The following is a 27,489-nucleotide window of genomic DNA, read 5'->3' on the forward strand; positions in this document are numbered from 1 at the left end:
CGCACTGACAAAGGTCCAGAATGTGCCATTGGTCCAGAACTTTTGCCCCTATTTTCTCATTTGTCCTATTTTGACTGCTATGCCATCATACATTTTGGAAATAACCCATCAAAGTGAAATCAACTTTAGCTATTGTCCTACTGTTGTTTAATAGAAATAACCTTTTTACAAGTAGCCAAACTTTTAATCTAATTCTTGGACCTTATTCTTGAGAGAAATGAAAATGACCAATGAAAAGATCCAAAGCACCAATATTAAAGGTAATTTTAATAATAATAATAAAAAAAGTAAATTTTAATACTAATTAGGCTATTGTTGTTTTCCCTGAATTTTCAAACTTTCAAAAGAGGCTAGAAACTGATTGTGAAGCTCTACATTATTTTTAATATTTTAATTGTTTTTTATTCAAATGGCCAAGTTCTGACTGAGGAAAGCTAAGTGTGCTGACCAGGTTGTTAGTTGCCTAACAAATGACAAAAGGCTAAAATGCGTTTCTAATGATATATGATGTATTAACTTTATATTTAAAAAATAAGTTGTGTCCCCACATTCGTGTGGGTTTTCCCCACAATCCATAGATATGCGGTACAGGTGAATTGGGTAGGCTAAATTGTCCGTTGTGTATGAGTGTGTGTGTGGATGTTTCCCAGAGATGGGTTGCAGCTGGAAGGGCATCCGCTGCGAAAAACATGTGTTGGATAAGTTGCCGGTTCATCCCGCTGTGACGATACCGAATTAATAAAGGGGCTAAGTCGAAAAGAAAATGAATGAATGAATACGTTTTTTTTTTCATATACGGTACATCAACCATCTAATCTAGCTAAAAATTGTGCTTAAATGTCACTAAATGGAGTAATTAAACCTCATAATTAAATAGAAAATGAGATGAAAACTGCAAAAAAGTAAAAAAAAAAAGTGCAAAAAAAGTTCCTTTTACCAGGCTGGCTACAAGCCTGCAATATAAGAACTTCCCTAGTTGTCTGGTTACATTAAGAATTGGAGACATTTTGTATCACATGCTTTCTAATATGTTATAATCAAATATGCAAATTAAGAAATATATCATTAAGTATTTACAGAATAAAAATGCTGGGCAAAAATATGAACACTGGATGAAAAGTCTTTCTTTTTGACATAATGGAGTTTGGGAACTTAAGTTTTTTATCATTGCATCGTTTAAAAAACACTGAGCAAACCAATTATTTGTTCATTTTTTTTTGGCTTAGTCCCTTTATTCGGTCGCCACAGCAGAATGAACCACCAACTTCTCCATTATATGTTTTACACAGCTGATGTCCTTCCAGCTGCAACCCAGTACTGGGAAACACCCATACAAACTCACCCCTCAAGTCATGCAATGACATTTATACAGGGTTAAGGGTTAAAACGTATGCTGGATAAGTTACATGTAATTTAATAAAAACAATAAAATAAAATAAAAATAAAGAAATAAACTGAAATAAAATGCTAAATAAAGAAATAGTTGTACAGTACAGAGTGGCAAGAAGGACATCTGCTGTGTACAACATATGCTGGAACAGTTGGCGGTTCATTCCATGGTGACAATTTCTGAAATAGAGACTAAGCCGAAGGAAAATGAATGAAGTAATGGATAAATTAATAAAGTAATAGATAAAATAGTAATAAAACAAAACTACCTTAAATTATATTTATAATTCATTGTGTACAATTTGTTTAAAATTTGTTTATAATTTTGTTTAAAATAAAACAATATGAAAATTATTTTATAAAATGAAATTTAAACATCTGATTAAATATTTAAAAATAGTTTTACTAATTAAAATTAAATAATAAAACAAAAGGCGTCATATTCCAGCCATGATATGTAATGCCATGCTCAGTTTGATTAAATTGTAATTAAACTAAACTAAATAAAAAAACAAAAACAAATGAATTTCCCAACAAAGTAACCAGACACTACACACTAAACGCGAGTCTACATGCTTTTATTTTGAACATTAGCAACATGAGCTTTTATTTTGACAGCCTTCTTTAACTGTAACCGTCAAACACACTACGCATGTCAACGGAAGTGGAAACCGGGCAGCGAGATGATCAATATTAAAACAAACCCGCCGTGCTTTAATAAAGCCGCATGTCTCCACGTGTAGAGCAACAGTGAGGCTCAGACAGACCGGGCGGCAGATGCCGGAGACCCTGCGGCTCTTCAGTGCTCCTGCGGCGGCTTTCAGTTCCTGAAGAGAGCGAGAGAGAGGACGAACACGGAGCAAGGTCAGTACTGTAAGCATGCAGCACACACTCCACTACAACACCAGCCTATTTACTGCAGTTAGTCATGTAGTGTCAACTAATTCAGCCTGGAGAGAAAATACAGCACACGTTATATTATGCTGTGATAGAGGGAAAGTTATTTAGGGTTTAAAAATATTGCTTTCTTGGGGCTCTGGCTTAAAATCTGGCTTATTGGCTGTCTAGGCTGCATTTAAGGTATAAACGAGTTCTGTTTAGTCGTCTTGAAGGGAATGTAAATATATTCACTTTGTCTGAATATCAACTGTTTATTTGTACAGACCATAAAAAGTCTAATAAATATAGTTTGTGTACTATGTGTGTATCTGCTCGCTTAACGTTATGTATAGACATGTATAGAGTCTTAATATTAAAAGTACTTCACAAGTGATGTAGGAAAACATCTGAATGTTATTTTCATTGTTAAGAGTTACACTATTTTTTAATTCTTTAAAATTTACAATGTTACTTGTTTTATTAACTATATTACTTGCTGATAATAGTTTGAAAGACTTTTTTTGTTAGTTTATATTGTCAGTTTTAGTGTATTTTAGTGTATTTCTACTAAAGGAGGTTGAGCCTTCTCATTTATGGTTCATAAACTCAAAAATAGAACAAAGGCCTATCTTTTAGAATAGCATACACACAGTGCATCACATTAAAGTATGATGTATGAGTGTACTCCATGCAGGTGGGTGGGCTTGACAAACCGCCTGTAGGACACAGTCCTCCTGTCTTAATGCAGCAGACGTTTGGTAAAAAAATACTCATGCTTTACATGATTGCTTCTTTGCTTGTTTAAATAACTCTGAAAACGGGACTGACACAGTTTTAATTTACTAGTACTTTGGTGTTAAGCTGCTTTGACACAATCTGCATTGCAAAAGCGCTATAGAAATAAACATGAATTCAATTAAATTGCATGTGTATGTGCATTTTCATTATTTTAACTACATTAAACTGAGAATTTTATTTCTGCGTTCTGATGTTCTCATTTAGTTTAACATAATGAAACTAATAAAAACTATATAGGCACATTTAAAAATTAACAAAAATTATTTTAATATGAAGATATGAAGGTTTTATTATTGTAATACAGCAGAATATGCTTCACAATGTTTGATTAGTTACTAAAAACATCTACACTTGTTACATGTCAAGTTACACGTGGAGCCAATATAGCAGACAGTTTATATAAGGAATAATTGACAAAGAGCCATTGAAATATTAGAAATATTATGCAAAAAAATATTATATACTGTTTTTTTGTAATTCAATTATAAAAGGAAAGTACATTTTCTAATAATTCAATGGACCGGAGTCAATTATTCTGCTTAATTTCTCAGTCAATTGTTCTGGTCACCACACTACAAAGGAACCGTTCAGATGTTGTATTTCAAGACATTTGTCAGGTGTTTGTCCTCAAACAGCTCCTGTGTTCTCATTCACATCCTTTTTATTGGTTTTGGTTTGATTTTTGCTTGTTGAAGGCTGTAAATTAGCACAAATCATTCAGTTTGTTGTATAGAATTGTAATGCTGTCAAAACCTGTCTGGAGCTACTTTAAATAATTACTTAGCTGTGTGTTGAAAAGTAGTTACATTGCTTAAAATGTTCATCAGCCAGTCAGGCACAAGCATTCAACAGTATAAATATACACTGTAGGGCTGCACAATTGATCATTTCTGCATTGATATCGCAATGTACGCATCTGCAATAGTCACATCGCAAAATATGCAATGTTGAGTCTGAACTACAGTTGACCAGGAGCTACAGAACACAAGCAATTTGTTGGGTCACTTTAACCATAATAGTGTGAACGTTTATCATTTGTATTTTTTTTTGGAGTTTAAGAAACTTGGCACAAAAGATTATGTTTGGAGGTGTAACAGATTAATTGGACTTAATTATTTATACGAAAAAAATGCTTTTCTTACTTAGAATTTTAGTCTTGTTTCTACTCTAAATAACAAAATAAAAACAAGATTATTTTACTTCCCCCATTGGCAGATAATTTAGCTTCTTTTAAGTAAAAAACTCAAAATCAGTCTTAAATTAAAAATAAAACCATATATATATTTTTATCTTTGAAATATTTTGACTAGAAACGAAACAAAGCAAGAAAAGCATTTTTTGCATTGTGATTTATTCAATTTCTGTACCTAATACTGTTTGACTCTACCGAAAAGGTTTAATAGAGCTTTTCAAACCATCTTTTAAAACAATATTCATATGACAATATTTATTTTAGAAAATATGTAATATTGCAGAATCAGGTTTTCCTCATATTTTCCAATAACCTAATACTTTTGACAAATGAATCATGGAAATCATCCTTTCTGAGTCATTGCAAATGTAATCTGTTTAAAATGAAACCAATGGTATTGTTTTTTTTTTTTTTTTTTTTTTTTTTTAAAACATGTTTGTTGATGTAAATGTCCATCTTTTCCAGAATGAGAAGACTTCCCATTCTCCTCGCCCTCCTCTGGGTCTGCTCAGTGTTTTACGTGGGCATCTTCCTGTTTGTGGGAGGCTTTCTCCTCGTCCGGCTGGAGGTCAACAGAATGAGCACCTGTGCGGACGTCTTGTCTCCAGTAGCTCAGCTGAAGGGTGATTTCTGCCTGAGCGAGCCACGTTTTCGCAGGGCAGTGGTGTTGATCATCGATGCTTTGAAGGCTGACTTTACCCGATATGATCCGGAGAATGCGGCACCCAAACCCTTTGAAAACAAGCTGCCGGTGTTGGATGAGATGGCATCAGCACATTCCTCTCATGCCAGGCTGTACACCTTTCGGGCCGATCCACCCACCACTACCATGCAGAGGATTAAAGGCTTCACAACAGGCTCTCTGCCCACTTTTATTGATGTGGGGAACAACTTTGCATCCAATGCAATCCTGGAAGACAATCTAGTGCACCAGCTGGGACAAGTGGGTGAGTAAAACTGAAACTGGTAGTGTTCTTTAGCTTATCCTGTCAAGAGATTATAGTTTTCATAAAGAAATTAGCAAATTTTCCCCACTTTATGACATGTCTATTATTATAGACTGAAGCCAAGCAAGGCTGAGCCCGGTCAGTACCTGGATGGGAGTACACATGGTAAAGCTAGGTTGCTGCCAGAAATGTTGTTAGTGAGGCCAGCAGGAGGTGCTCAACCTGTGTTCTAGTATATTGATATTGATATTGAGGACTTTATCCGCTTGTTAAGTGTGACATCTTTCAGTCTTCCAGGTCCAAGTGCTCTATTCATCTGTATGGGGAGACTTATGAAATGGTAATAGTAAACGTGCACGAAGCTCTAATACGTTCGAAAATCACGATCGCAATATACATGTCCATCCCTAATATCCGATGGCCAGTGAGGGATTCATTTTTTTTTTTTAAATTGTTAAAACTTTGGTATGTGTGATGCAGCAAGCCCAGAAATTGTTGTGTATACCATAACTTTATATAAAATTTACTTAAATGTGTGATATGATTAAAAAGTTATAAACAAATATTTCTCAACTCAAATGAGTGGCGGCTTGGACCCGGATACAGTATTACATACGTCACTAACACGTCACCACTTAACAAGCGGATACTGCCCAGTAAGCGCCGATTTACAGATGAGATGTTAAACCGAGGTCCTGACTCTTTGTGGTCATTAAAAATACCAGGATGTTCTTCAAAAAAAAAAAAAAAACCAAATAGTAGGGGTTTAATCCTTGCATTCTAAACAAATTTGCCCACTGGCCTCTGTACATCATGGCCTCCTAACAATCCCCATATTATAATTGGCTTCATCACTCTTTCTCCTTTCTACCAATCAGCTGGGGCCTCATGTATCAACGCTGCATACCCTCAAAAACTTTGCATACGCCAGTTTTGCGTCATGCTCGCGTTTAGATTTGCTAATGATGAAATTAACGTGATTGTGCGTTGGTCCACGCCAACTTCCAGTCTGGCGTACATGCATTTCTTGAGTGTGTTTGTTTCATTTTTATTGGCGACTCCTAGAGGCAATTATGTTAAATTGCACACGACAAAGTATTTTTGAGCCGTGCTATGGCAGCTGTATGGGACAGGATCATCTGCATGTCTAGCAGGTATATAAGTTTTCCATACCATGCAGTTGACAAGCCAAGCATTAAAGCGTAATTTGCAGCAATCGCTGCTTTTCCTGGTTTTCTAATCGGAGAGATCGACTGCACGCACATTGCTATAAAGGACGCATATGCATGAATCAGAAACATTTCCGTTTAGCAAATGTGCAAATAAGATATGATGCTCCAATGCGCTTAACATAATACACGCACTTATTAATGATTCCTACTTGTCTTCCTCATGATGAAGAGTAGGCAAAATCCTATATGTAGTGGGGGAAAGAAGAATGAGTTCATCAGATGCTGGATTTGAACCGAGTTCGAAGACTTGATTAATTTAGGCTCACACAGATTCTGCGTACCCAGAAATCCTCAGATTTCCACAGATTTTTATCCCATCATTGAGTCTAATATTTACTTAAATGTGTATAAATGTATATTTATTCAGTTTAAGTTTATTTCAGTAATAATATTGACAAATATGAAAATGCTCCTTTGATTTATTTAAAGTACAGTTTGTAAAGTCATATTTTCTGTCTTTTAGTAGATTTACAAGATACTTGTTTTGTTTACCAGGTAAGTAGATGTAATTGGATTTGCATTGTAAACATTTAAAAAAGTTAAAAAGTTTTTTTTCATATATTAGGTTTTTAGTTTCGACACTTCCCAATTCATTTTGCATAAATCTGCAGATTTTTTTTCTTTTTTTAACAAATCTCTGCACAGAAATAGAAATAAATGTCTGCAGATGCTACTTATGAGGTGTCATAAGACTTTTGAATTTACCCCATATGGTTCCTCGCCTGATAAAGGGTTAATTCATGAGCATGAGACTTCTTTCACAGCATTAAACAACCTTATGTAGTTCAAATCCTTAAAAAGCATAATTAAACTAAATAATTTGTTTATAATAAATACGTTTTATTATATGTAAAAAAATTGAATGAATCTTGTTTAGATTGAGATGCTAAACTGCCATTCTGCTGTTGTGTTTGTTAACTGTTCCATTTCTTCTGTTTTATAGGTAAGAGAGTTGTTTTTATGGGGGACGATACATGGGTGAGTCTCTTCCCAAAGAAATTCCACAGATCTCTGCCCTTCCCCTCCTTTAATGTGAAGGACTTGCACACCGTGGACAATGGCATTCTCCAAAATATTTATCCTACCAGTAAGCAGTATAATAATTTATCACATCAGTTGGTAGGTTGGTTTAAAATGTTGCTTTGTTTGCATCAAAAATAACTTTCAACCTCTCATATGTTTATATCCAAACACCTTTTCTAATCCAGCTTAATGCTAAATAGTCCATGGCTTAATAGTCTTGTTTTGCTCTCATCAGTGGAGGGGGATGATTGGGATGTGCTGATTGCACATTTCCTGGGTGTGGATCATTGTGGGCACAGATTTGGCCCGGATCACCCTGCGATGGCAGAAAAACTCTCCCAGATGGATGGAGTTATTAGGTTAGCTGCAGCCTCATTTATTTTCCTACATTCTGTCATGTTGTTAAGCTTTTAATAAATTTTTCTTGCATTATCTAATTGTTTTCCTTCTTTTGCTCTCTCACTGCTGATGCCAGGTCAGTGATTAAGCGTCTGAAGAATGACACCCTGTTGGTGGTAATGGGAGATCATGGAATGACAGACACTGGAGATCATGGTGGAGAGAGCCAGAAAGAGACGGATGCTGCTCTGTTTCTCTACAGCTCCTCTCCCTTATTTCCTGCACCAGGCTCCCAGGTAAAAAGAAAATCTGATCTCATTTGCCTGTATCTCATGTTTCCCAATCAGTGGGGTTTCAAGAAACAAACAAAAAAACCTTTGCCACACCTGAAACAAGCTGTCGTCAACACTACTGATGTAAAATTGCATGATTATAGCATCAGAACTACCCTCAGAAGTTCTCAAATGAGTTCTTGTGTGAAATTAGCAGATGCAGCTTTTAAATCCAAAATAACATTAAAACTGAAAATTAATAGCAAATAATTTAAATGGTTCTGCAAAACAGTGCATTTAAACAAAATTATTTTTAAGAAACAGAATAATTACACCTTTTCACTAATAACCCAATCACTAATATGAGGAGTTCATGTTTATCTTTGCAGGTGGAACCTGAGGTAGTACCTCAGACTGATTTGGTGCCCACACTGGCACTACTGCTAGGAGTTCCTATTCCCTATAGCAGTGTGGGCCAGGTTCTCCTGCCACTCTTTCCTCAGAATGGCTCCCGGGGTGCACCTACAGGTCTCAGCCAGGCTGAGGCGCTGTGGATTAACGTCAAACAGGTTAAGATATTCTCTTAGCCTGTTTTCATTGCACTGTTATGTTTGTCTGCATTGTCTGTCTTGTATTTCATGTTTATTGTCTTTTTTTTTTTTTACCTATTTCACTTAATTCTGTCTTATTTTATATTTCTGTGAAGGTAAACCGCTTCTTGGAGACCTATTCCAACATGGCCAAAGACATCCCACCAGATAGTCTGTCTCAGCTGCAGGCTGACTTCTCAAACATTTCCTCCCAGTACTTGTCTGCTGTCCACAAAGGTCATCTCCCGCCTCTTAAACTAGTCATCTCCATGCAGAACTATCTGACAGCTGTCAGGGAGACTTGTAGAGCCTCCTGGGCTCGATTCAACCCTTTCAAAATGGCTGCTGGTCTATTAATCTTGGCGGTTTCCTGTGTCCTGTGCTACGCCCTTTCTGAGTTGTCTTGTGTAGTCGTTCAGGAAGGCTTGCTCAAGTTGCCTATTCTCTCAGGGCTGGCAGTAGGACTAGTAATAGCTGCAGGTCAGCTGTTTTTGCAAGGTTATTTGGAGTTCTCATGGTGTTTAGGAACTGCAGCACTTTCATCTGAGGTATTATTTCTGTGGAAGACACGTAGAGTTTCTCAAAAATGTAGGTGGTCACTTTCTGGCCTCCTCACGCCAGCACTGCTTGTGCTTTTCCTGCGCTGTGCCTCGCTGCTTTCGGACAGCTATGTCATCTATGAAGGCCACGTGGTTACTTTTTTGCTCTTCACATTGAGCATATATATTCCACTCCGTCTTAACTGGGATGGACTCCTGGTGCCACTTCCTCCACCAGACACCCAGAAGCCTCCAAGGTTGCTGCCAACAACACTGCCATCGTCTGTGGTTAGACGTGAAGCCTCTGTGTTGTTGGTGTGGTTGGGAGTGCTGGTGGGGTCTCTATATGTATCCCTTTCCTTCCACAACTGCCGAGAGGAGCAGGGAACCTGCCAGCCCTCATCTTTCCTCTCCCCGCTCTCGCGTGTACAGGACAGCCAGCTGCGCAACCTACACTATGTACTCTCTGTATTCTCGCTGGCCACATGGGGGTACCTTCTACACCGTTGGCTGAGACACTATGGGAACCTGAACTGTTCCAGTTTGACTGTATTTACAGCCTGCTTTCTCATACCACTGGCCTGTGTTTGCATTGGGTTGCACTGGGCAGTGAGTGCCACCCCTGAAGACACCTTCCGGAGTTTGTCCGAACTTATTGGCTTAGCCCAGGTGTTCCTGCCACGGGCTGCCTTCTGCCTGTTGGGCCTGGGTTTGCTCCTGTTGTGGCTGGACCCCATGACTGTGTTCCTCAAGACAAGGACTCCATTGAGCTCTCGAGGAACATCCCTGCCACCCCCTAAATATAGAGCCAGCACGGGAATCAGTCCGCAAGCTGAACTGCACCACCTGATCCCACAGCTCTATCAGCGCATCCGACACTCGCTGGAGGACGGAAGCACAGATAGTGGTGAAGTAGACAACAGGCCAGCTGTGGAGGCTTATGGGCTGGGTACAGTGTACTCTGCTCCTTTGGTCCTGCTTTGTGGACTCTTGGGGTTGGTGCTTCTTCTACTCCATCCAGAAGGAATGGCCCTTGCCTTCCTGCTTCTCCTCTTGGAAGCAGGAGCAGTGCTGCACATTCATGCCTGTAGCACCACCCTCTCCAGCCTGCATAAACACTCCAGTAAGACAACAGTTGATTATTACTTAGATTTACATTATTACTGCTATGTCTTCTGATGACCTGTTCTACTCATTATGCTTAAAATCTGCTTGCTTTAACCCTCCAGATGATTTCAGTGTTCCATGGGCTCCAGTGGTTTCATGGTCTCTGGCGGCTGCCCAGTTTTTTCATGCTTCCGGACACCTACCAACCTTCCCTTCAATACAGTGGGGTGCAGCATTTGTGGGCTTTCCTCAAGGTCACACAGGGAATTTGCTTCCTGCCTCGTTGGTGACCCTTAACACCTTTGCCTCACATATCATCTTTGCAGGTAACTTCACTTTAGCTTAGGATGTTGGATGTGCTTATGTATTAAAGACAAACAAGTCGTATATCTGTGTTTTGAAGCTTATAAGATTGCTCAGCTGTTCTTTCATTCTCTAATAAACACTGTCTAATTTGCAAATGCAGTTGGCTGTCCTCTGTTGCTGCTCTGGCCTCTGGTGTGCGAGGTGCGTGGGTCCCGATCTACACGCTCAGCAGGACTGGAGGAGAGTGAGGATGCTGTCATGGAGATGAGACTGAGAGAAAACCCTCAGAATTTCAGCTCGTGTCTCCTGCAGCTCGCCGCACGTTACCTCTTTGTCAGTGGAGCACAGGTTTGTACAAATTTCCCAACATTCACTTTGCATTATGCTCATATTACTCTCATTATGCATACTTTTTGTCACAGTTTTGTGACTAGCATTTTTGCTTCTTAGACTAAGCAGGGGTGTATTTCTGAAAACCATTTCCATTTCCCAAATCCGCCGTTCCAGTGAACATTCGCAAACTTGTATGATTACAACTACACCTCTAGAGTGGTAGTTAAAAGCATAGTTTCTGGCAAGTCCCAGTCTCAAAAGCTTGTGAAAACATACTAAATAGCATACCTCAATACTTTTAATGTCTATGAGGATATTAATTATTATTATGAGGTAAGAAATGTATCTATACTGAATATGACATGGGGCCGTTGGTTAGAACCTTTCTGCAGTGGCTTAAATGTGTCAAATTGTAAAATTGACTTTTAGAATAAAAAATAAATAAACAAGATCCTTCTTAATAATAATAATAATAATAATTATTATTATTATTATTAAGCAGGATTTTTCTTCATTTATTAATAAATAGTCTACTGTAAATTACAACCATTCATTATTTATGTGATTTAAATATGAGATTAAAATGCGTGTTAGCTAAGTGGTTTTATATTTTTAGAATAGAATATGTATAGTTCTCAATAAAATTTGTAAAAGAAACACGGGAAACACTATATGTGCCGTTTACATGTATTTCAATGAATATGGAAAACGAGTGCATTTTTTTACTAACACTAATATTGGATTTTTGCATGTTAAACAATACAATTTGCACAAAGTATGGGGTTTTTCTATATAGTTGTATCTCAACAATAGAGCATCATATATACGTTTTATATTATAACTAACGTGGTTCAAACGATTGATCTGCGACAGAAGCTTCAGTTTTGAGAAACAATCGTCACTACATCATTTTTTTCCCAAACAGTGCATAGTACTATGATAGTTCAGCCGCAAGTTATGTTGTTGTTTGGGAAACGGACCCCAGGCTAGTTTGATCTCACTCAACATGATTAGTGTAAAGTAAGTTGTGAGAGCTTTGTATGTGTAAATTGTAAGTAACTTTATCTTTAGGTTTTTGCATCAGTTTGTGCTGCAGCCATCCTCAGGAGACATCTCATGGTGTGGAAAGTTTTTGCACCCAAGTGAGTCACCATCTCTTTCTCTATCTCTCTCTCTTTTACCTCATGCAGTTTTATTTTCCCTATTTTAAGATTAAAGATGTTTTAGGAATATCCACATTTTCCAAATTCACAAGTTGATGTGTTGAATGGGTAATTCGGTGTTGTTGACAACGTATTGTACAAGGTGTTTCATCACTTTAATAAAATTCATCCATGCAGCTTATTTTTCGTGTTGCGAGGGTTCAGTGTGCTAACTTTCAGCAGTCTTTCAGAGTAAACAATAACCGTAAATTGTAACTTTCACAAGAGGTAACTTGATGTTCTGCAATATTTAGCTGTCATTACTAACAAACCACAAAGGAATCAATGGCGGCCATTATAAGTGTTGGCATAGAAACAGGAGTAGTATCTTAGACCTTCCATCTTTTAATTACAGTAATTAATGTGCCTCTAGTGTAAGAACTTGAATCCTTTTGTACTGATTTATTTTTCTTTTCGGCAGACTGATGTTTGAGGCCTTTGGCTTCATCGTGGGCAGTGTGTTTTTGATACTGGGAGTTGCCATGGTGATGAGGGTGGACCTTTCAGTGGGTGGTCTATTTAAGAAACTCCTCCCTCAAAACTCCAGGTAGCACATGCTACCCCTGATCACGCCCCCTTTCCCAATGACCACACCCCTTATCCTAGTTGAACACATCCCTTACACCCATAAGCCCATCTAGGACTCTTCAAAGATGTGGTGGAGACACTTGGCCATCTATCTCACTGCCAACAATTTGGATGGAAATTTCATCTGGCTTTGGACCAGGGGTCTAAAGCATCTCCTCATTTTCAAAGTCAATAATCCGAAGTGTTTTATAAAAGCTATTCTAGAAGACTGCAACAGTCATAATGCTTTCAACAAGCTATTGAACTGTCAGCCTTTGTTGCTACTGCCTTTTGTATTTGAAAAGAGCAAGACAAAGGGAGATGATCTTTGTGCATGCCTTTTTTACTGCCATGTTCCACAAGGTCATTATAGAGACGAATCAGACGATTAGAAGTTATTATATTGAAGGGCTACATGAATCCATGGTGTTGCAATTGTATAAACTCTGAAAAAAAAGGAACAGTTTACCTAAAATAAAAATGATGTCATCAGTAACTCCCTTATGTCATTCCAAACTCAAAAGCTATCAAGCTGACTCTATATTATTAGAGGATTGAGGGACATTTGTGGTCACCATACACCTTCATTTTGTTGAAAACTACAGCACAACCTTCTGTGTTTTATGGAAGAAAGTAAATTGTACATCTTTTGTTTGCAACGATGACAGTTTAATTTTTAGTTGAGCTGTTCCTTTAAGACACAAATGCATGCTAGAGGACATCATTATTACAGCAGTTGACCTTTATTTATTTTGAGCATTATTTGATGATTGCTCATTGTTAATGTGAGTTTTGTCTATTTCTTAGCAATAACCACCCAAGCATCAGGGTTGAACTAATTACACGTTGTGTTGTACACCATTTGAATGTGTGTTATTTTGGTCGGTTTTTCATTTTGGCTAGGAAATAACTGATAACAGGTCACTAGCTGTAATGGTTGCCTTGTTTGTTCTGATGTTAGTGAATGAAATGTGTATTCCTGCGGTTTGCATTGACTGTTATTTATTTAGTTCACTAATGGATTAAATGACTTCTCTCATTTTTGTGAGAAATGCATGGGGAAGATAATTACATCTTGTACTCAGGTTAATTTAGCCATAATGCAATAGTATTTTGCTCTGCATGGTGCATTTGTGTGTGTGAGAGAGGGGCTGATTTAGTTATTTAATTGTTTTTTTTAAGGAAATACTGTCAAGCCATAGAGTGGCTTTAAATAATGTCTTAATGTGTGGCTAATGATTGAATTACAGCTGTGAAATCATTTTAACTGTTCTAAAATTGTTTCGATTCATCGCTAACGTTGAGTAAATCAATTAAATATTTTGTACAATTTGAAAAGCTTTGCATGTCTGCGTGTGCGCATTCTTTTCTGTTTGCAGGAGCAATTATTGGCCTGCAGAGTGCACTGTTTCATCTCAAAATATTTCCTGAAATCATTCCGTGGTCTGTAAGTGCCAGGGTAAATTCATTAAAAAGTGCACTATCATTTCCATAGGTAGAGCTCTTTGCATAAGTGGCCATTAAGCTGGGAATGACCAACAAGTATAACCCTTCTTCTTCCTGGCGATTTCTGGTCTACCTGGCACTGCTTTGACATTTTACCCTTTAAAACACACCCATTAGCTGCAACATTATGGTCCTTGGCATGCTGCCAAAACAGCGGTGACCCATCGAGGCATAGACTTTATCAGACCCCTGAAGGTGTCCTGTGGTATCTGGCACCAAGACCTAAGCCGAAGATTCTGGAAGTCCTAGAGGTTGTGAGGTGCAACTGCCATAAACCAAACTTGTTGCTCCAGTACATCACACAGATGCCTAATTGAATTGGCATCTGGGAAATTTGGGGGACAGAAAAACACCTTGAACTCTTTATCATGTTCAAGCTATTCCCTGCATGCAGTGTGGTGCGTTATCCTGCTGTAAGACATTGTTTCTACCTAGGAACAACGCTGTTATGAATGGATGTATTTGGTGCACAATAATGCTTAGGTAGGTGGAATGTGTCAAATTTACTTCCAAATGAAATTCTGCATCCAGGGATTGCCTGCACAAAATTGCTCAGCTCATCACACTCCCTCCAATGGCTTGTAGGCGTCCCACAGGGCATTATGGTGTCATAAATTTCTCCGTTAATTACTGCATGCGTACAAGACTGAACATATAAATTAAAAGAAAACTCACTGGCCCAGGTGACCTTCTGCTGCTGCTCCAAGGTTGTTATTCTTAGGCGCTTTCAATGTTGTACAGGGGTGAACATAGGCACTCCGACTGGTCTGTGGTTATAAAGCCTCAAATGCAGCAGAGAGCAATGAAATGTGATGTGTTGCTTTTTATAACCATCATTAAAATTTAGTGTGATTTCTGCCACAGTAGAGCTTCTGATGCCACAGACTTGATTCTTGTGGGTCAATCGCATGCACAACACACTGTTGAAGGTATGTGGTTTGTCCTTCCTGAGACCAGGGAGATTCCTTTGGCCCATTTTTTACAGGAGCCAAATTAAGACATTCTAAATAGTCTACATGTATATCGCCCCCTGAAGGGCATTTAGAAGTGAAAACAATCATGGCTACCTATTTGAAGTTCCATTTCAAATCCAAGTGCTCGGAACTGGCCATGGAATTTGGAATAAAGGATTTCAAAGGCCACAACCGATGCACACTTGGGCCCCCGTGACCCTTTATGCAGGGAAGTGGATCGGTGTCGCACACTACTTTTCATTCAGAAAGGCTCCTCCCTATGCCCTAATATTTTGAAGCTGTCATTCCAGAGGGTAAACCCATTGAATGGATTAAGGCATAGGGATGAACTCTTCTGAATTAAACCAACATTTGGTCACATTTTTATTGCTGCCAATTTCTCCTGCATCCAACATATGGAATTATAAGAAGTGATTTTTTGGTTACCCTCTAATAATCCTAGACCATAAAATTTAGACCTCGTCATAGGATATTCTCTTCCCCTGGGACTGCTCATACTAGCTGAATTTTATTCGCATCTTTTATGCAATATTCCAGTTTTGCACATACATTTATGTAATATATTTGGATATAAACATAGCTATTGCCTACATTTTAGTCAAACACAGAAGAACTGTACGTGAATGGCTTATCCTTTTTTAATAAATAATTAAATTAAATTCACCTTCGACATGCATGTAACTAGATTAATGGGATTATTATTCTTTCTAAAAATTATTTTTAGTACTGCTTACCTTCTAAATGTTATATTAACCTCTATCACTTGATCTATAAAAAGGCAGACACACAAGTGCACTGTTAAATCATTTAAAACTAATAAATGTATAAAAAAAGTTTAGAAAAAAAATAAACGTCACAAATTACATTACTTATTTTATTATACTTAAATATTTAAATACTTAAAAAGTGAAACTAGGCATTAACTTGAGCAGCTGTTTTCCCACGCTAACTGTCTCTTCTTCACTGATGGTTGCTTCTTTTCAAATATATACGCTCATATTTGCTATAACTTTGCATGAGAACATCAAGTTCAGCTGGAGAAAGAAATGGTGATCTCTTTTATAAGATGTTGCCATAGTCACTCGTAATGTCTGCGCTCCATTGATAATGCCTTTTTAAAGTCACGGTGTGCGCGCTTAACTCTGAGTTGGTCTACTCGAAGTTGATTGACCCAGCTCAGATCAGCTATTCTGAAACCGAAAACTCAGAGTTTTTAATCTCTCTGTAAATCAACTCAGAGTTCAAGTTTAAACTCCGAGTTGTTTGAACCTCCTTACTGAAACAGGCCCCTGGTCTCCAGTCGTTCCTGTGTCCAATAGACGAGGGAAAAATGTAAACTCAAATTTCCTAACAATCAGATGAATTAGGCAACATGAAACCTTGGTTCCATTAAACCGGGCGGCTCGCCAGTTTCCACCGAATGTCCTCCAAGATGGCAGAAACAAGAATGTTTTGGACCTTTCGAACTCCACATGTAAGGAAACGGGACCAACAAACAGAGAGAAAAAAAAAAACCCAACCAAGAAAAGCTGTAGTAATAATCAAAAGGAATCTCTAATGAACGAAAAAATCAGGCTAATCAGATCTGTGCTTCAGACGTTTGCTGTCTTTGATCCAAACGACGATTTGAGTACGGACAGTAGTATATAACGGCACCTAAATCAAGTTTCAACTGCTGATCTTACTTCTAATTTCTCAAATTTGACACACAGGCTGCGAGCTTCAGCTGTTCACTTTTCTCTTGCTTCACTCTTCTTTCACGTTGTCATTCTGCCTCTCTCAACTCAACGTGGATGACATCATTCTGGAAGCCGGAGCAAGTATATTTCCACTCATAGTTTATTAGATGTAATTATTTTTTTCTGTATTATTCGGTTATATGTTCTTTTTTTCTTTTTCATAACATTGTGACTATTACAAAACACAAATAAAATTATATTACATGTACTACAGTTATTGTTTATTTATTTGGTTAAAGGGCTTATTAAGGGCTGCAGTAACCTGGGTTACACATGGCCTCTAACATCTGTCGCTAGAACATCTTTTGAGGTCAGAAGAGTGAGGTTTATCTGCATAGCACTTCGCTAGCTGTCCTCCGTTACACTCACTCACCCCTCTACACCTCACTCCAATTCAGGACGAGCCCCCACATGTAACCCACTGTTCCTACTGCACCCAACCAGGTCTAAGCTGGGATCAAACTGGCAATTCTTTGCTTGGGAGTCGGTTTCCTAACAAGGAGGCGAAAGACCATGACCTCTAGCATCGGTCAGAGGAGTGAGATTTACCTGTATTGCACTTTGCTAGCTGGCCTATGTTACACCATATTTAAAGAACATTTTACCTCAGTAATTCTGTTATTGGAATACATTTAATGATATAATACATTTTTCTGTAAAAAGCACAAGAATAATGGTGGTATATAATGTGATGCCCCATTTTCACCCGTGGTTATAGTGTTGAGCTTGAGGTGGCAAAAAAAAGCATTTCCTGAAAGAGGAGCTGTAACCTTCAGGTAAATAAAAACAGTTATTTTCCAGCACAGATATAGCACTGAGATGACCCACTTATCAGACAACACTGGCATAAGGAAATAGTGCAATTGTTCAGTCTTGACATGCACTGATAGGAAGATGGAGGAAAGAAAAAAGCCAAAACAAACTAAAACGTGTAGAGCTCTACAAGTCGTCCGTAAATGTGATGGAAAAAGTTTCATTTACTTGAATCCAATGGGAAAGACGTTAATCATCAAACTGAGCAGATAATTAAACCTAAAGTTTGTGCAGAAGTCAGTAAAAGGTGAATGTCAAGTGGCGTGCTGTTTTCTGCAGCAGTAGCCCATAAGTCGAGAGGGGTCTGGCTGCAGACCTGGTGCAGTGCAATCTGGGCTGCATCCAATGCTATTTAATGGGCCCACCTAACCACACCCCTAACCCTACCCGTCACAGTGACGTCACTAGCTCCATTTGAGTGCATTGTGTCTGACATTGCATCGCTGAGTGATGCAGTCTTAGCTTGCATCATAAAGGCTGCATCCAGATACTGTTGCATAAGTCAGAAGCTCCTTCATTAACATGTTGTGTCTTCATAGCATTCATTACCCAAATCAGCCAATAATATTTTTGCACAATGAGCCTGATCACTCTGCTAAAACAAGTCATGAAGTTCTTTAAAGCTGAAAACAGTGAAATAACAATATGGCCACTTGGGGCTCTGATGTAAACCTTATTGATGAGCTGCCAGGGCTTCTACAAGTACCACTACTTTTTTTTTTTTGACTGCTCTTATTAGTTAGTTCTTTCTTCAAGCTACAATCATTGCATTTCTTTGCATAATGTGATTTTTAGGAGCCTACAGTGGTATATTTTGTCAAAAGTTGCTCAACTATTTGAATGATGAAGATTATTGTCAATATTTTGTTTTAAACAAACATTACCATGCTTGAATTGAGAGAAACTGTTCTTTGTAGTTGGGATGCCCTGAGGTGTTTGTTCATGATCACTGATGAGAAACGCAACCAAAACCATATCTAACAATTTTGTTGTTCGACGTCACTGCATTGACAAAAAAACAAAACTTTCACGTATTCACCTCAACACAATTAACTAAGGTAACAAATACCTTTTGTGCCCTACATCAAAGTGGGAAATCCCTGTCCGCCATGTTATGAAACTACCCATGACCATTTATAGCAGAGACATAAACAAACCTATCTGGCGGACTTTCCAGAGTCCTTTATCCTGCACCACAATAGATATCATATAGCAGGCTCAATGCACAAACATAAAGAACAGGTTCAAAAGAAGGAAACATGATATTATGCACATTTTATCAACTAAAACGACGTGTTAGCATGACCATAAACTAACAAGGTCCATTTAACAAGTCCATACTACTGTTATCCCAAAAATAGCTAATCTGATTTTGATTAATATAAGACTATGGCAAGCCGTTTTAAAATGTAATCTATATCATAAGTAGGATGGCATGGTGGCTTAGTGATTAACACTATCGCCTTTCTGTGTGGAGTTTGCATGTTCTACCCATGACTGTTTGGGTTTCCTCCAGGTGCTCTGTCCAAAAAAATGCTGTGTACAGTTGAAGTCAGAATTATTAGCCTCCCTGAATTATTAGTCCCCTTGTTTATTATTTACCCATTATCTGTCTCTGGAGAGATGATTTTTTCCAACACATTTTCCAAACAATAGTTTTAATAACTCATTTCTAATAACGGATTTCTTTAATCTTTGCCATGATGACAGTAAATAATATTTGACTAGATCTTTTTCAAGACACTTCTATACAGCTTAAAGGCCTAACTAGGTTAATTAGGTTAACTAGGCAGGTTAGGGTAATTAGGCAAGTTATTGTATATTGATGATTTGTTCTGTAGACAATGGAAAAAATATATAGTTTAAAGGGGCTAATAATTTTTAATAAAAAAAAAAAAATGAAAACTGCTTTTATTCTAGCTGAAACAAAACAAATGAGACTTTCTCCAGGAAAAAAAAAGAAAAAAAAAAACATTATCAGACATACTGTGAAAATTTCATTGTTCTGTTAAACATCATTTAGGAAATTTTTGAAAAAGAAGAAAAAATCCAGAGGGGGGCTAATAATCATGACTTCAAATTTAGGTGAATTGGATAAACTAAGTTTGGCCAGTGGGAGAGTGTGTGTGTTTCCCAGCTCTGAGGGTTGTTCATGCGGAACAATAGTTCATTCTGATGTGGCAACCTATTATAATGCAGAGAATAAGCCACAGAAAAGTGAGTAGTAACAAGTAACTGATTTCATACTTATTTGTTTAGGTCAGCCAAAGTTGGCCCATCATAACCTTTGATTTGGCCCGCCATCCCATTTGAAAAGAGAGGGAGAATGTTGGTGGTTGAGGCGAATGCCTTTGACCGAAATTGATATTTTGAATTCAATGTAATCTAATTAAAAGTTTCCTAGTTTTATTGCTGAGCTACAAAAAAAAATAAAAATAAAAATGTTGTAAATGAATCAGACTTTGAAAATGTAAATACTTATCACTTGACGTACAGTACATCTGACATTATGATCATAAAAGCCAAGGTGAGGCTCGACTAGTGCATTCAGCGTTGAACTCCATTGTGTAATTAATGAATTGTTTGTTTTTACAGTGATGAATTCATTATAAAATGTTAAAAAAGAAAATGCACTAGGTATTAAATATGATTTAAAGCTTCATTTTCAAAAACAGGGTACATATTACAGGGTAAATGAAGGCATTCCTCTTTGCAAATTTAACATAATACAGTTTGGTATATATTCTGCCCGCAGCCCTCAATCATTCATTCATTCATTTTCTTGTCGACTTAGTTCCTTTATTAATCAGGGATCGCCACAGCGGAATGAACCGGCAACTTATCCAGCAAGTTTTTACGCAGCGGATGCCGTTCAAGCCGCAACCCATCTCTAGGAAACATTCACACACACATTCGCACACACACACATACACTACAGACAATTTAGCTTACTCAATTCACCTGTACCGCATGTCTTTGGACTGTGGGGGAAACCGGAGCACCCGGAGGAAACCCACGCGAAGGCAGGGAGAACATGCAAACTCCACACAGAAACGCCAACTGAGCTGAGGTTCGAACCAGTGACCTTCTTGCTGTGAGGCGACAGCACTACCTACTGCGCCACTGCCTCGTCGCCCTCAATCAAGTTTTGTTTTTAATCCTTTATTGGAAAAAGTTTGGGCACCCCTGGTTTAACATTAAGTTTGTCCAGTTCGGTATGCGTGGCTACCGTATTATTACCAATTTTCAGATCTAATTTTCCCTAGCTCACTTTTCAAGTAGTCAAAGTCTTCTGCCAAAACTGCTTTCATTTCAGCATATCATATCAATTTCTGCTGTTATAGAGGTTAGAATTTCGGAAATTAGCATGTAGCATTTAGCATTTTAACATTTAGAATGGGTTTGGCTGGATTGGTTTACGGTTCCCTTTCCAGGCGCATTCACAGAGCCATCGCACTTGAATTTTCTAAGTTTCGATGCCATATCAGGATATTTTGATGTCGTCATTAAAGCATGGGTATTATCTCGTCCTCATTCAATCCTGAGCATATATTTATTTGTAATTAATCATTAAATAATTCGGTTACAGCAGCAGCTCACAAAAAGTCGACTTGCACCATGCTTTGCTACGGCACCCCTGGTTTAGATAGTATTTTTTTCTATTAAGTTCTAGTACTTATGCTATTGATTATTTACTAATGTTCATCCTTTTCTTATCCTTTTTAATTAAATACTAGTATTTACTTATTAGATGCTGGTAGCTATTTTTAAATATTTAATGAGGCACTAGTACAAGTCATTAGATGCTTGTGATTTTATATTTGATACTACTGTATTGTTGCTTATAACAAGCAAAATAATATGCCAATAGGGTAATCTTGTTTTTTTTCTTTACATTATTATTTTGCTCACTCCATTGGCAGATTTCTCAATTATTTTGCTTGTTTTATAGAAAAACTCCCTTCATTTTTGACATTATTTCTTAAAATAAGACAAAAAGAAAATGCTGCTTGATTTAAGAATTTTTTAATATTTGGACTAAAAAACTTAGATTATTTTAGAATTTTATTTTAGACAAAACAAAATAAAAAAATCAAAGTAAGATTATTGTTTTTCAGTGTTGCTCTTTTAAGTAAATAAATAATAAATAAGTACTAGTACTAGCAATGTACTAATGAGCCTAACTAAAGAATAAGGACTTGTAGGCAACAAATAATGTGTAGCTTGGTTAACTGTATCTACACTGTAAAAAAATCCTGGTTGCCTGGTTTTAAGCTGAACCAAATTATTTTTAGTCCATTAAACTTATATTATGTTAAACTGACTTAAAACTGCTTGCTTAACTTATAAAATTAAGTTAGAACATGATTAGCTCAGTTTACAAAGTTACAATGAACTAAAAACATATGCTATCATGACTTATTGTTTATAATGGAGAAAGAGATAGTTGAGTGAAATTATGTTTGGTTGGCTTGCCATAATCAGACCTGCAGGCTCAATCTGAGTTACAGGTGCAAAGTATGCACTGAATATCCTGGTTATCTGAACAGAAAGATCTATAAAATCCTGCATATACCTGACATGTGACTTCTTGAAAATGGCCTTCATGCGTAAACAAACCTGGCACTGAGAAGGGGATTTCTGACATTTCACGGAACGATGATTAAATGTCGCCGTTACCTTTACCTATAGATGTTTTATGTATATTCTTTTGCAAAGAATTAATGCATTTGTTGAAGTAAATCTCATTTTAACAAACCCAAGCTGCACAAATAAGCAATTATAAGCGCGAGATTTGCATCTACCTGACTAAATGATAAGCATCTCTTCAGTTCCAGGGCTACGATAACAATCAAACCTGTCGATTTCTTTGGTGAGTTTATCTTGTATAGATTCCAGACAGATCTGGCAAGTGCACATCCTGACTGCGGGAAGTGGCTTTTTTCCCTCTTTCATTGAAGGAAAGTGAATTTGAGCCTCCAGTACAAACAAGCGCTTGGAGCCGCGGGCGAGTCTATACAGGGAAGACAGATCAATGTCGTTTATCAAGAGCACAATGAGCTGAACCCTACAAACGAACAGAACATTTTGTTATTAAAGCCTCTTGCAAGTTCAACAACTTTGGCCAATTACTAACCGCAAATATTTCATAAATCAAACCGGTAACGTTTGACAAGTTGATATCTGTATAGAGCCTAGATAAAACAACACTTTCAACATCTGTTTCCAGTTATTGCCAAGTAATGTACAACAGTAGCAAGATGGAACAAATGATATCTGCTATTATATAATGCACTTAAAGTAAAAACTGTATAAATGTGGAAAATGCATATCAATGCAATTTATTTAAAATTATATTATATTTAAAAGTGTTTGAATCTACTCATCCATTTATTTTGGAGGAAGTTTAAAGGGTCACAAAACACCCAAAACACATTTATTTGCGATGTTGACATTCATATATGTGTCAAACATTGCTAAAAACACTATTTTTTTTTAGTTGTTTTAAGCAAATTCGTTCTTCCTGTTTGAAAATAAATTTTGAAGCAACGTCATGACGATGAGATCATTGTATAAATTCCAGCGTGGAGATTGGATGTCTGTACCGGCCGGTACAGTGTGACATCATTGAGTTTTCAGCACATCTGTTCATTGATTTGTGAGGAAAACTTTGTTCGAACCAATCAGCGCGCTCTATTGTGAACGAGATGTAACTTCATTAAATTGCATTATACAGCTTCGAAGATTCCTTTTACCTGTTCCAGTGTTCAGACAAACAATACGTTATGTTGCCAGCCGTCATTTATACAATTGGAAGAAGAATTGTTCGGAGACATGGGTCATCAGTGTTGTGTTTAAAAATGTGCTGCAACGAATGTTTTGTTTCCATTTCTCCACAATGAGAGCACCGCTGCAGGTGGACCCACATGTGTGGATTACAGTGGTCTGCTAACACGTGACAAAAATATGTTTGTAAGGAACATTTTTTACCCGAGAGATTTTCAAAAAACTGAAAATGATGAAATCCAGGTTTGCCGCTCGACTCCTTTTAAAAAAACGCGGTTCCAGTTCATGTTGATTGTCCTGTCTCTGGATTTGGTAAGTGTGCGATCAATGTTCTTTGTTTATATTTATTCAGATGGCAAAGTTAGTTAGTATCGTCAGCAGTACTTCAGTTTTTAAAAACATACCCTAGTCAAGTTTACCGTAATATCAGTTTAATATTATGGACTGAAAGGTCCATTGTAAATGCTGCTCTGTGAACGTGAACATGTAAACAACTTAAACTATTACTGTCGTGTAGAATTTTAGCCGCATTTTGTGACAGGATAGTCTATACACATAGCTGTTTGACACTATACTCTGCACCCACTCAGTCAGTGAAGAACCACTGACACACATTGTGAAATGCAGTGGGGGTTTTTTCCCATACGTCATGCAGTATTAAACTTCATTAAAACTACACTCTTCCAGCAATTCATACTCGCATCATATATCTTAGTTTTTCACGGGGGGCATGCATGAAACGTTCCTGAATGAAAGCGAAAGTGCCAAACTGCAGTTAAAGTAGACAAATTAAAAATTAAACACTCGAAAGTACATGAAATGTGTACCGTGTGGTGACACGATGGTAATCGATCTATGTGCTATAACATGTAAAACAGGATCATAAAAGGAACATTCAAAAAGCAACTCATGCAAACACCTCAATCATATTATTGTCTTATTCACATTAAGGCAAATAATTTGATTACTGATGTCGATGTATACATAGTCACAGTCTATCTCCTCCGCATCCTTATTTGTGTTTCCACTGTAAAAAATCAGCTTGTGCATCTACTGAAACTCCCCTTTTCATGCAAACCCTTCCCTCTCTCATCACTTGACACTTCCACCTAAACAAAGCTGGACTCACCCACTTTCCTCATGTTTTTTTTTCAAATTAGAGGTGTGAATGGGTTTTATGGCCTTTTAAATGAACTACAGGGGTTGCACAATGAAACAGAAACACCTGGCTTTAGACCACAATAATTCATTAGTCTGGTGTATGGCCTCCTTTTGCGGCAAGTAAAGCATCAATAGGTGTTGGGAATGACAGGTACAAGTCCTGCACAGTGGCTAGAGGGGTTTTGAGCCATTTTTCTTGCAGAATAGTGGCCAGGTCACTACGTGATGCTGTTGGAGGAAAACATTTTTTAACTCACTTCTCAAAACACTCCAAAGTAGCTCAATAATATTTAGATCAGGTGACTGTGCAGGCCATCAGAGATGGTCCACTTCACTTTCATGTTCATAAAACACTCTGTCACCAGTCTTGCTGTGAATATTGGCGCATTCTCATCCTGATACATGGCACTGCGTTCAGGATGTATTGTTTGGCCCATTGGGTGCACATGGGTGTCCAGAATGGTTCGCTAGTCCTTCGCAGTGATGTTTTTGAAAAATAATAGAAGGTTTATCTTGGAGATACAAAATGTTCCTGCAATGCTTGAATCACTCATTTAGATACAGTAACTTTTTGGGGGTGCAGCGTGAGCATAAGGTGCTCATTGAGAACTTTGGCTATAGCCTTTCATTAGACTCGATTGTCTGTAATGTCCTCATCAGATCCTTATTAAACAAAGCAGCCTGATGAGTGTGGACCTGCTGAAGGTGGAAGAGACGGCAGTGTGCCTCATTCCCTCACCAAAAAAAAAAAAAACTGAACGCAGCTGCAGTTCGACATAAAGCCGCTCTAACTCAAGTGGAGGATCAAATCTGTTCATCTCTTCACGCTTCATTTCAGCTCACCAGAAACACCCGGATCACATCACTGAATGAAGACCTGGTCCTTGAGGAGATATTAATCCAGCGGGATTTCAGGATATGGGCCAGTTCTCAAAACAAAAACAACTAAGATTAGTTCTGCACATTTAAAAACTGTGGCCTTTAGATATTTTGTTGGCTGTTTTCCAAACATATAATGAGCAGCTACATGTAGATGCAGGCCTGAAATATAACACTACAGTACTGCCAAAAACACAAGCTATTTCTGCTATATGAATATTTCTATTCACACTTCTGCTGCTTTGAGCAGCTAGAAATTGACTGAAAAGATGTATGCATGCACGTGTGTGTGTTTGCATGTATTTATGGATGTTTACAACACAGTTAAGTGTACAGCATAGAAAATATAGAACAAATATACAATTTACTTCTGTAACTTAGTACTGTATTTCTTACAGTTTGAAAATATAGGTCAGTAGCGTTATTAAATTTGAGTTACATAAAAATGTTGTTCTCAAAGTAATATAGAATTGTATTTTACCAGTTTTTTTATTTAAATTTTTTTTTTGTATTTTATTTTGTTAAGTTTTTAATCCACTCATGCGATTATACGTGTCATATACTTTTTCATGAGTTTTTTTAAAAACAAACTTTACTTAAATATTTTTGTCAGTTTGAGTTTGATGTAAGTTGAGACGATCAAAAAAGTTAAGTTGATTTTACTTAAAAAATGACAGTGTGGAGTTTTAAATACTGTATTGAGCTGTATTTATTCATTCATTCATTTTCCTTCAGCTTAGTGCCTTTATTTATCTGGGGTTACCACAGTGGAATGAACCGCCAACTTATCCAGCATATGTTTTACACAGCAGATGCCCTTCCAGCTGCAACCCAGTACAGGGAAACGTCCATTCACACTCATTCGCATGCACATACATTATGGCCAATTTAGTTTATTAAATTTTACTATACTGAATGTCTTTGGACTGTGGGGAAAACCTGAGCACCTGGAGGAAACAGCAACTTTCTTGCTGTGACAGTGCTAACCACTTAGTCACAGTGCCACCTTGAACTGCACTTAAATGAATTTATTTTATGTTTGATGTTTTATTTGTGCTATTTAGTATTTGATTTTATGATAAACAATTCCCAGTGATGGGTTGCAGCTGGAACCGCTGCGTAAAACGTGCTGGAAAAGTTAGCGATTCATTCCGCTGTGGCGACCCCAGATTAATAAAGGGACTAAGCCGAAAAGAAAATGAATGAATAAATTTTATGTTAAACTGTTCATTTTAAAGGATTTTTTACTGGCTAGATATTCACAGATAACCTGTTTTATTTATCACAGCAGACAAAACAAAACCAATTTACGCTAATTATTACAGTAACAAAATGTAGAACAAATTGCATCCTTTCTACTGTAACTTACTGTATTTCTTTCAGTATGAAAATTATAGGTAGTCAGTAGCGCTATTAAAAAGCTAGTTGCATAATCTTACTTTTAATGTGCAACATTGTGGATAGCCGTTGGCAAAAGAGAGTACAAGTTTTTGCAGTTTCAGTGTTGGGTTGCACTCAAAAAGTACAGAAACTCAATGCTGTCAATCAAAGTGCAGTTTGACAGCTTTTATACTGACACAAGTGTTTTTTGAGTGAGCTAATATGTTACATAAACGGCCATAAAAGGTGATCATTATGATAGTCATTCTGGTTAACTGCATTATATTATATCCGATATCCACACGCACAATGCATTCATATGATTTTGTGAGTAGCAAGCCTGAATATTTAGAATTATTTAATGGGTTTTCTTTCATTTTCTTTTTGGCTTAGTCTCTTTATTAATCTGGGATCGCCACAGCTGAATGAACCACTAACTTATTCAGCATATGTTTTACGCAACCCATCACTGGGAAACATCCATACACTCTCATTCACACATACACACTACGGACAATTTTAACCTACCCAATTC

At 37.4% G+C, this 27,489-nt stretch overlaps 1 protein-coding gene across 3 annotated transcripts; it reads left to right on the plus strand.

Moving 5' to 3' along the window:
- Nucleotides 1–2,025: 2,025 nt before the first annotated feature.
- On the plus strand, nucleotides 2,026–14,053 carry pigo (phosphatidylinositol glycan anchor biosynthesis, class O). Of its 3 annotated transcripts, none has more exons than XM_068223941.1 (12): nucleotides 2,026–2,253; nucleotides 4,724–5,205; nucleotides 6,901–6,932; nucleotides 7,381–7,524; nucleotides 7,696–7,819; nucleotides 7,936–8,095; nucleotides 8,461–8,640; nucleotides 8,778–10,323; nucleotides 10,430–10,633; nucleotides 10,774–10,961; nucleotides 12,018–12,088; nucleotides 12,570–14,053. In XM_068223941.1, the coding sequence occupies exons 4-12, from the start codon at nucleotides 7,398–7,400 to the stop codon at nucleotides 12,697–12,699; spliced, it is 2,730 nt and encodes a 909-aa protein (XP_068080042.1). In that variant the 5' UTR covers nucleotides 2,026–2,253; nucleotides 4,724–5,205; nucleotides 6,901–6,932; nucleotides 7,381–7,397; the 3' UTR covers nucleotides 12,700–14,053. The 3 variants fall into 3 exon arrangements, with proteins under 3 accessions (XP_068080042.1, XP_073770718.1, XP_692445.3); XM_073914617.1 differs by having other exon boundaries at nucleotides 6,904–6,932; XM_687353.9 differs by lacking the exon at nucleotides 6,901–6,932.
- Nucleotides 14,054–27,489: the final 13,436 nt, after the last annotated feature.

Source organism: Danio rerio, chromosome 10, assembly GCF_049306965.1.
Source record: "Danio rerio strain Tuebingen ecotype United States chromosome 10, GRCz12tu, whole genome shotgun sequence".
NCBI classification, from domain to species: Eukaryota; Metazoa; Chordata; class Actinopteri; order Cypriniformes; family Danionidae; genus Danio; species Danio rerio.

Coding starts and splice junctions, on each gene's coding strand:
- pigo (XM_687353.9), top strand. CDS start 4,725: ATGAGAAGACTTCCCATTCTCCTCGCCCTCCTCTGGGTCTGCTCAGTG. Junction 10,324..10,429: donor CAGCCTGCATAAACACTCCA/GTAAGACAACAG, acceptor TTAACCCTCCAG/ATGATTTCAGTGTTCCATGG. Junction 12,089..12,569: donor TGGAAAGTTTTTGCACCCAA/GTGAGTCACCAT, acceptor TCTTTTCGGCAG/ACTGATGTTTGAGGCCTTTG.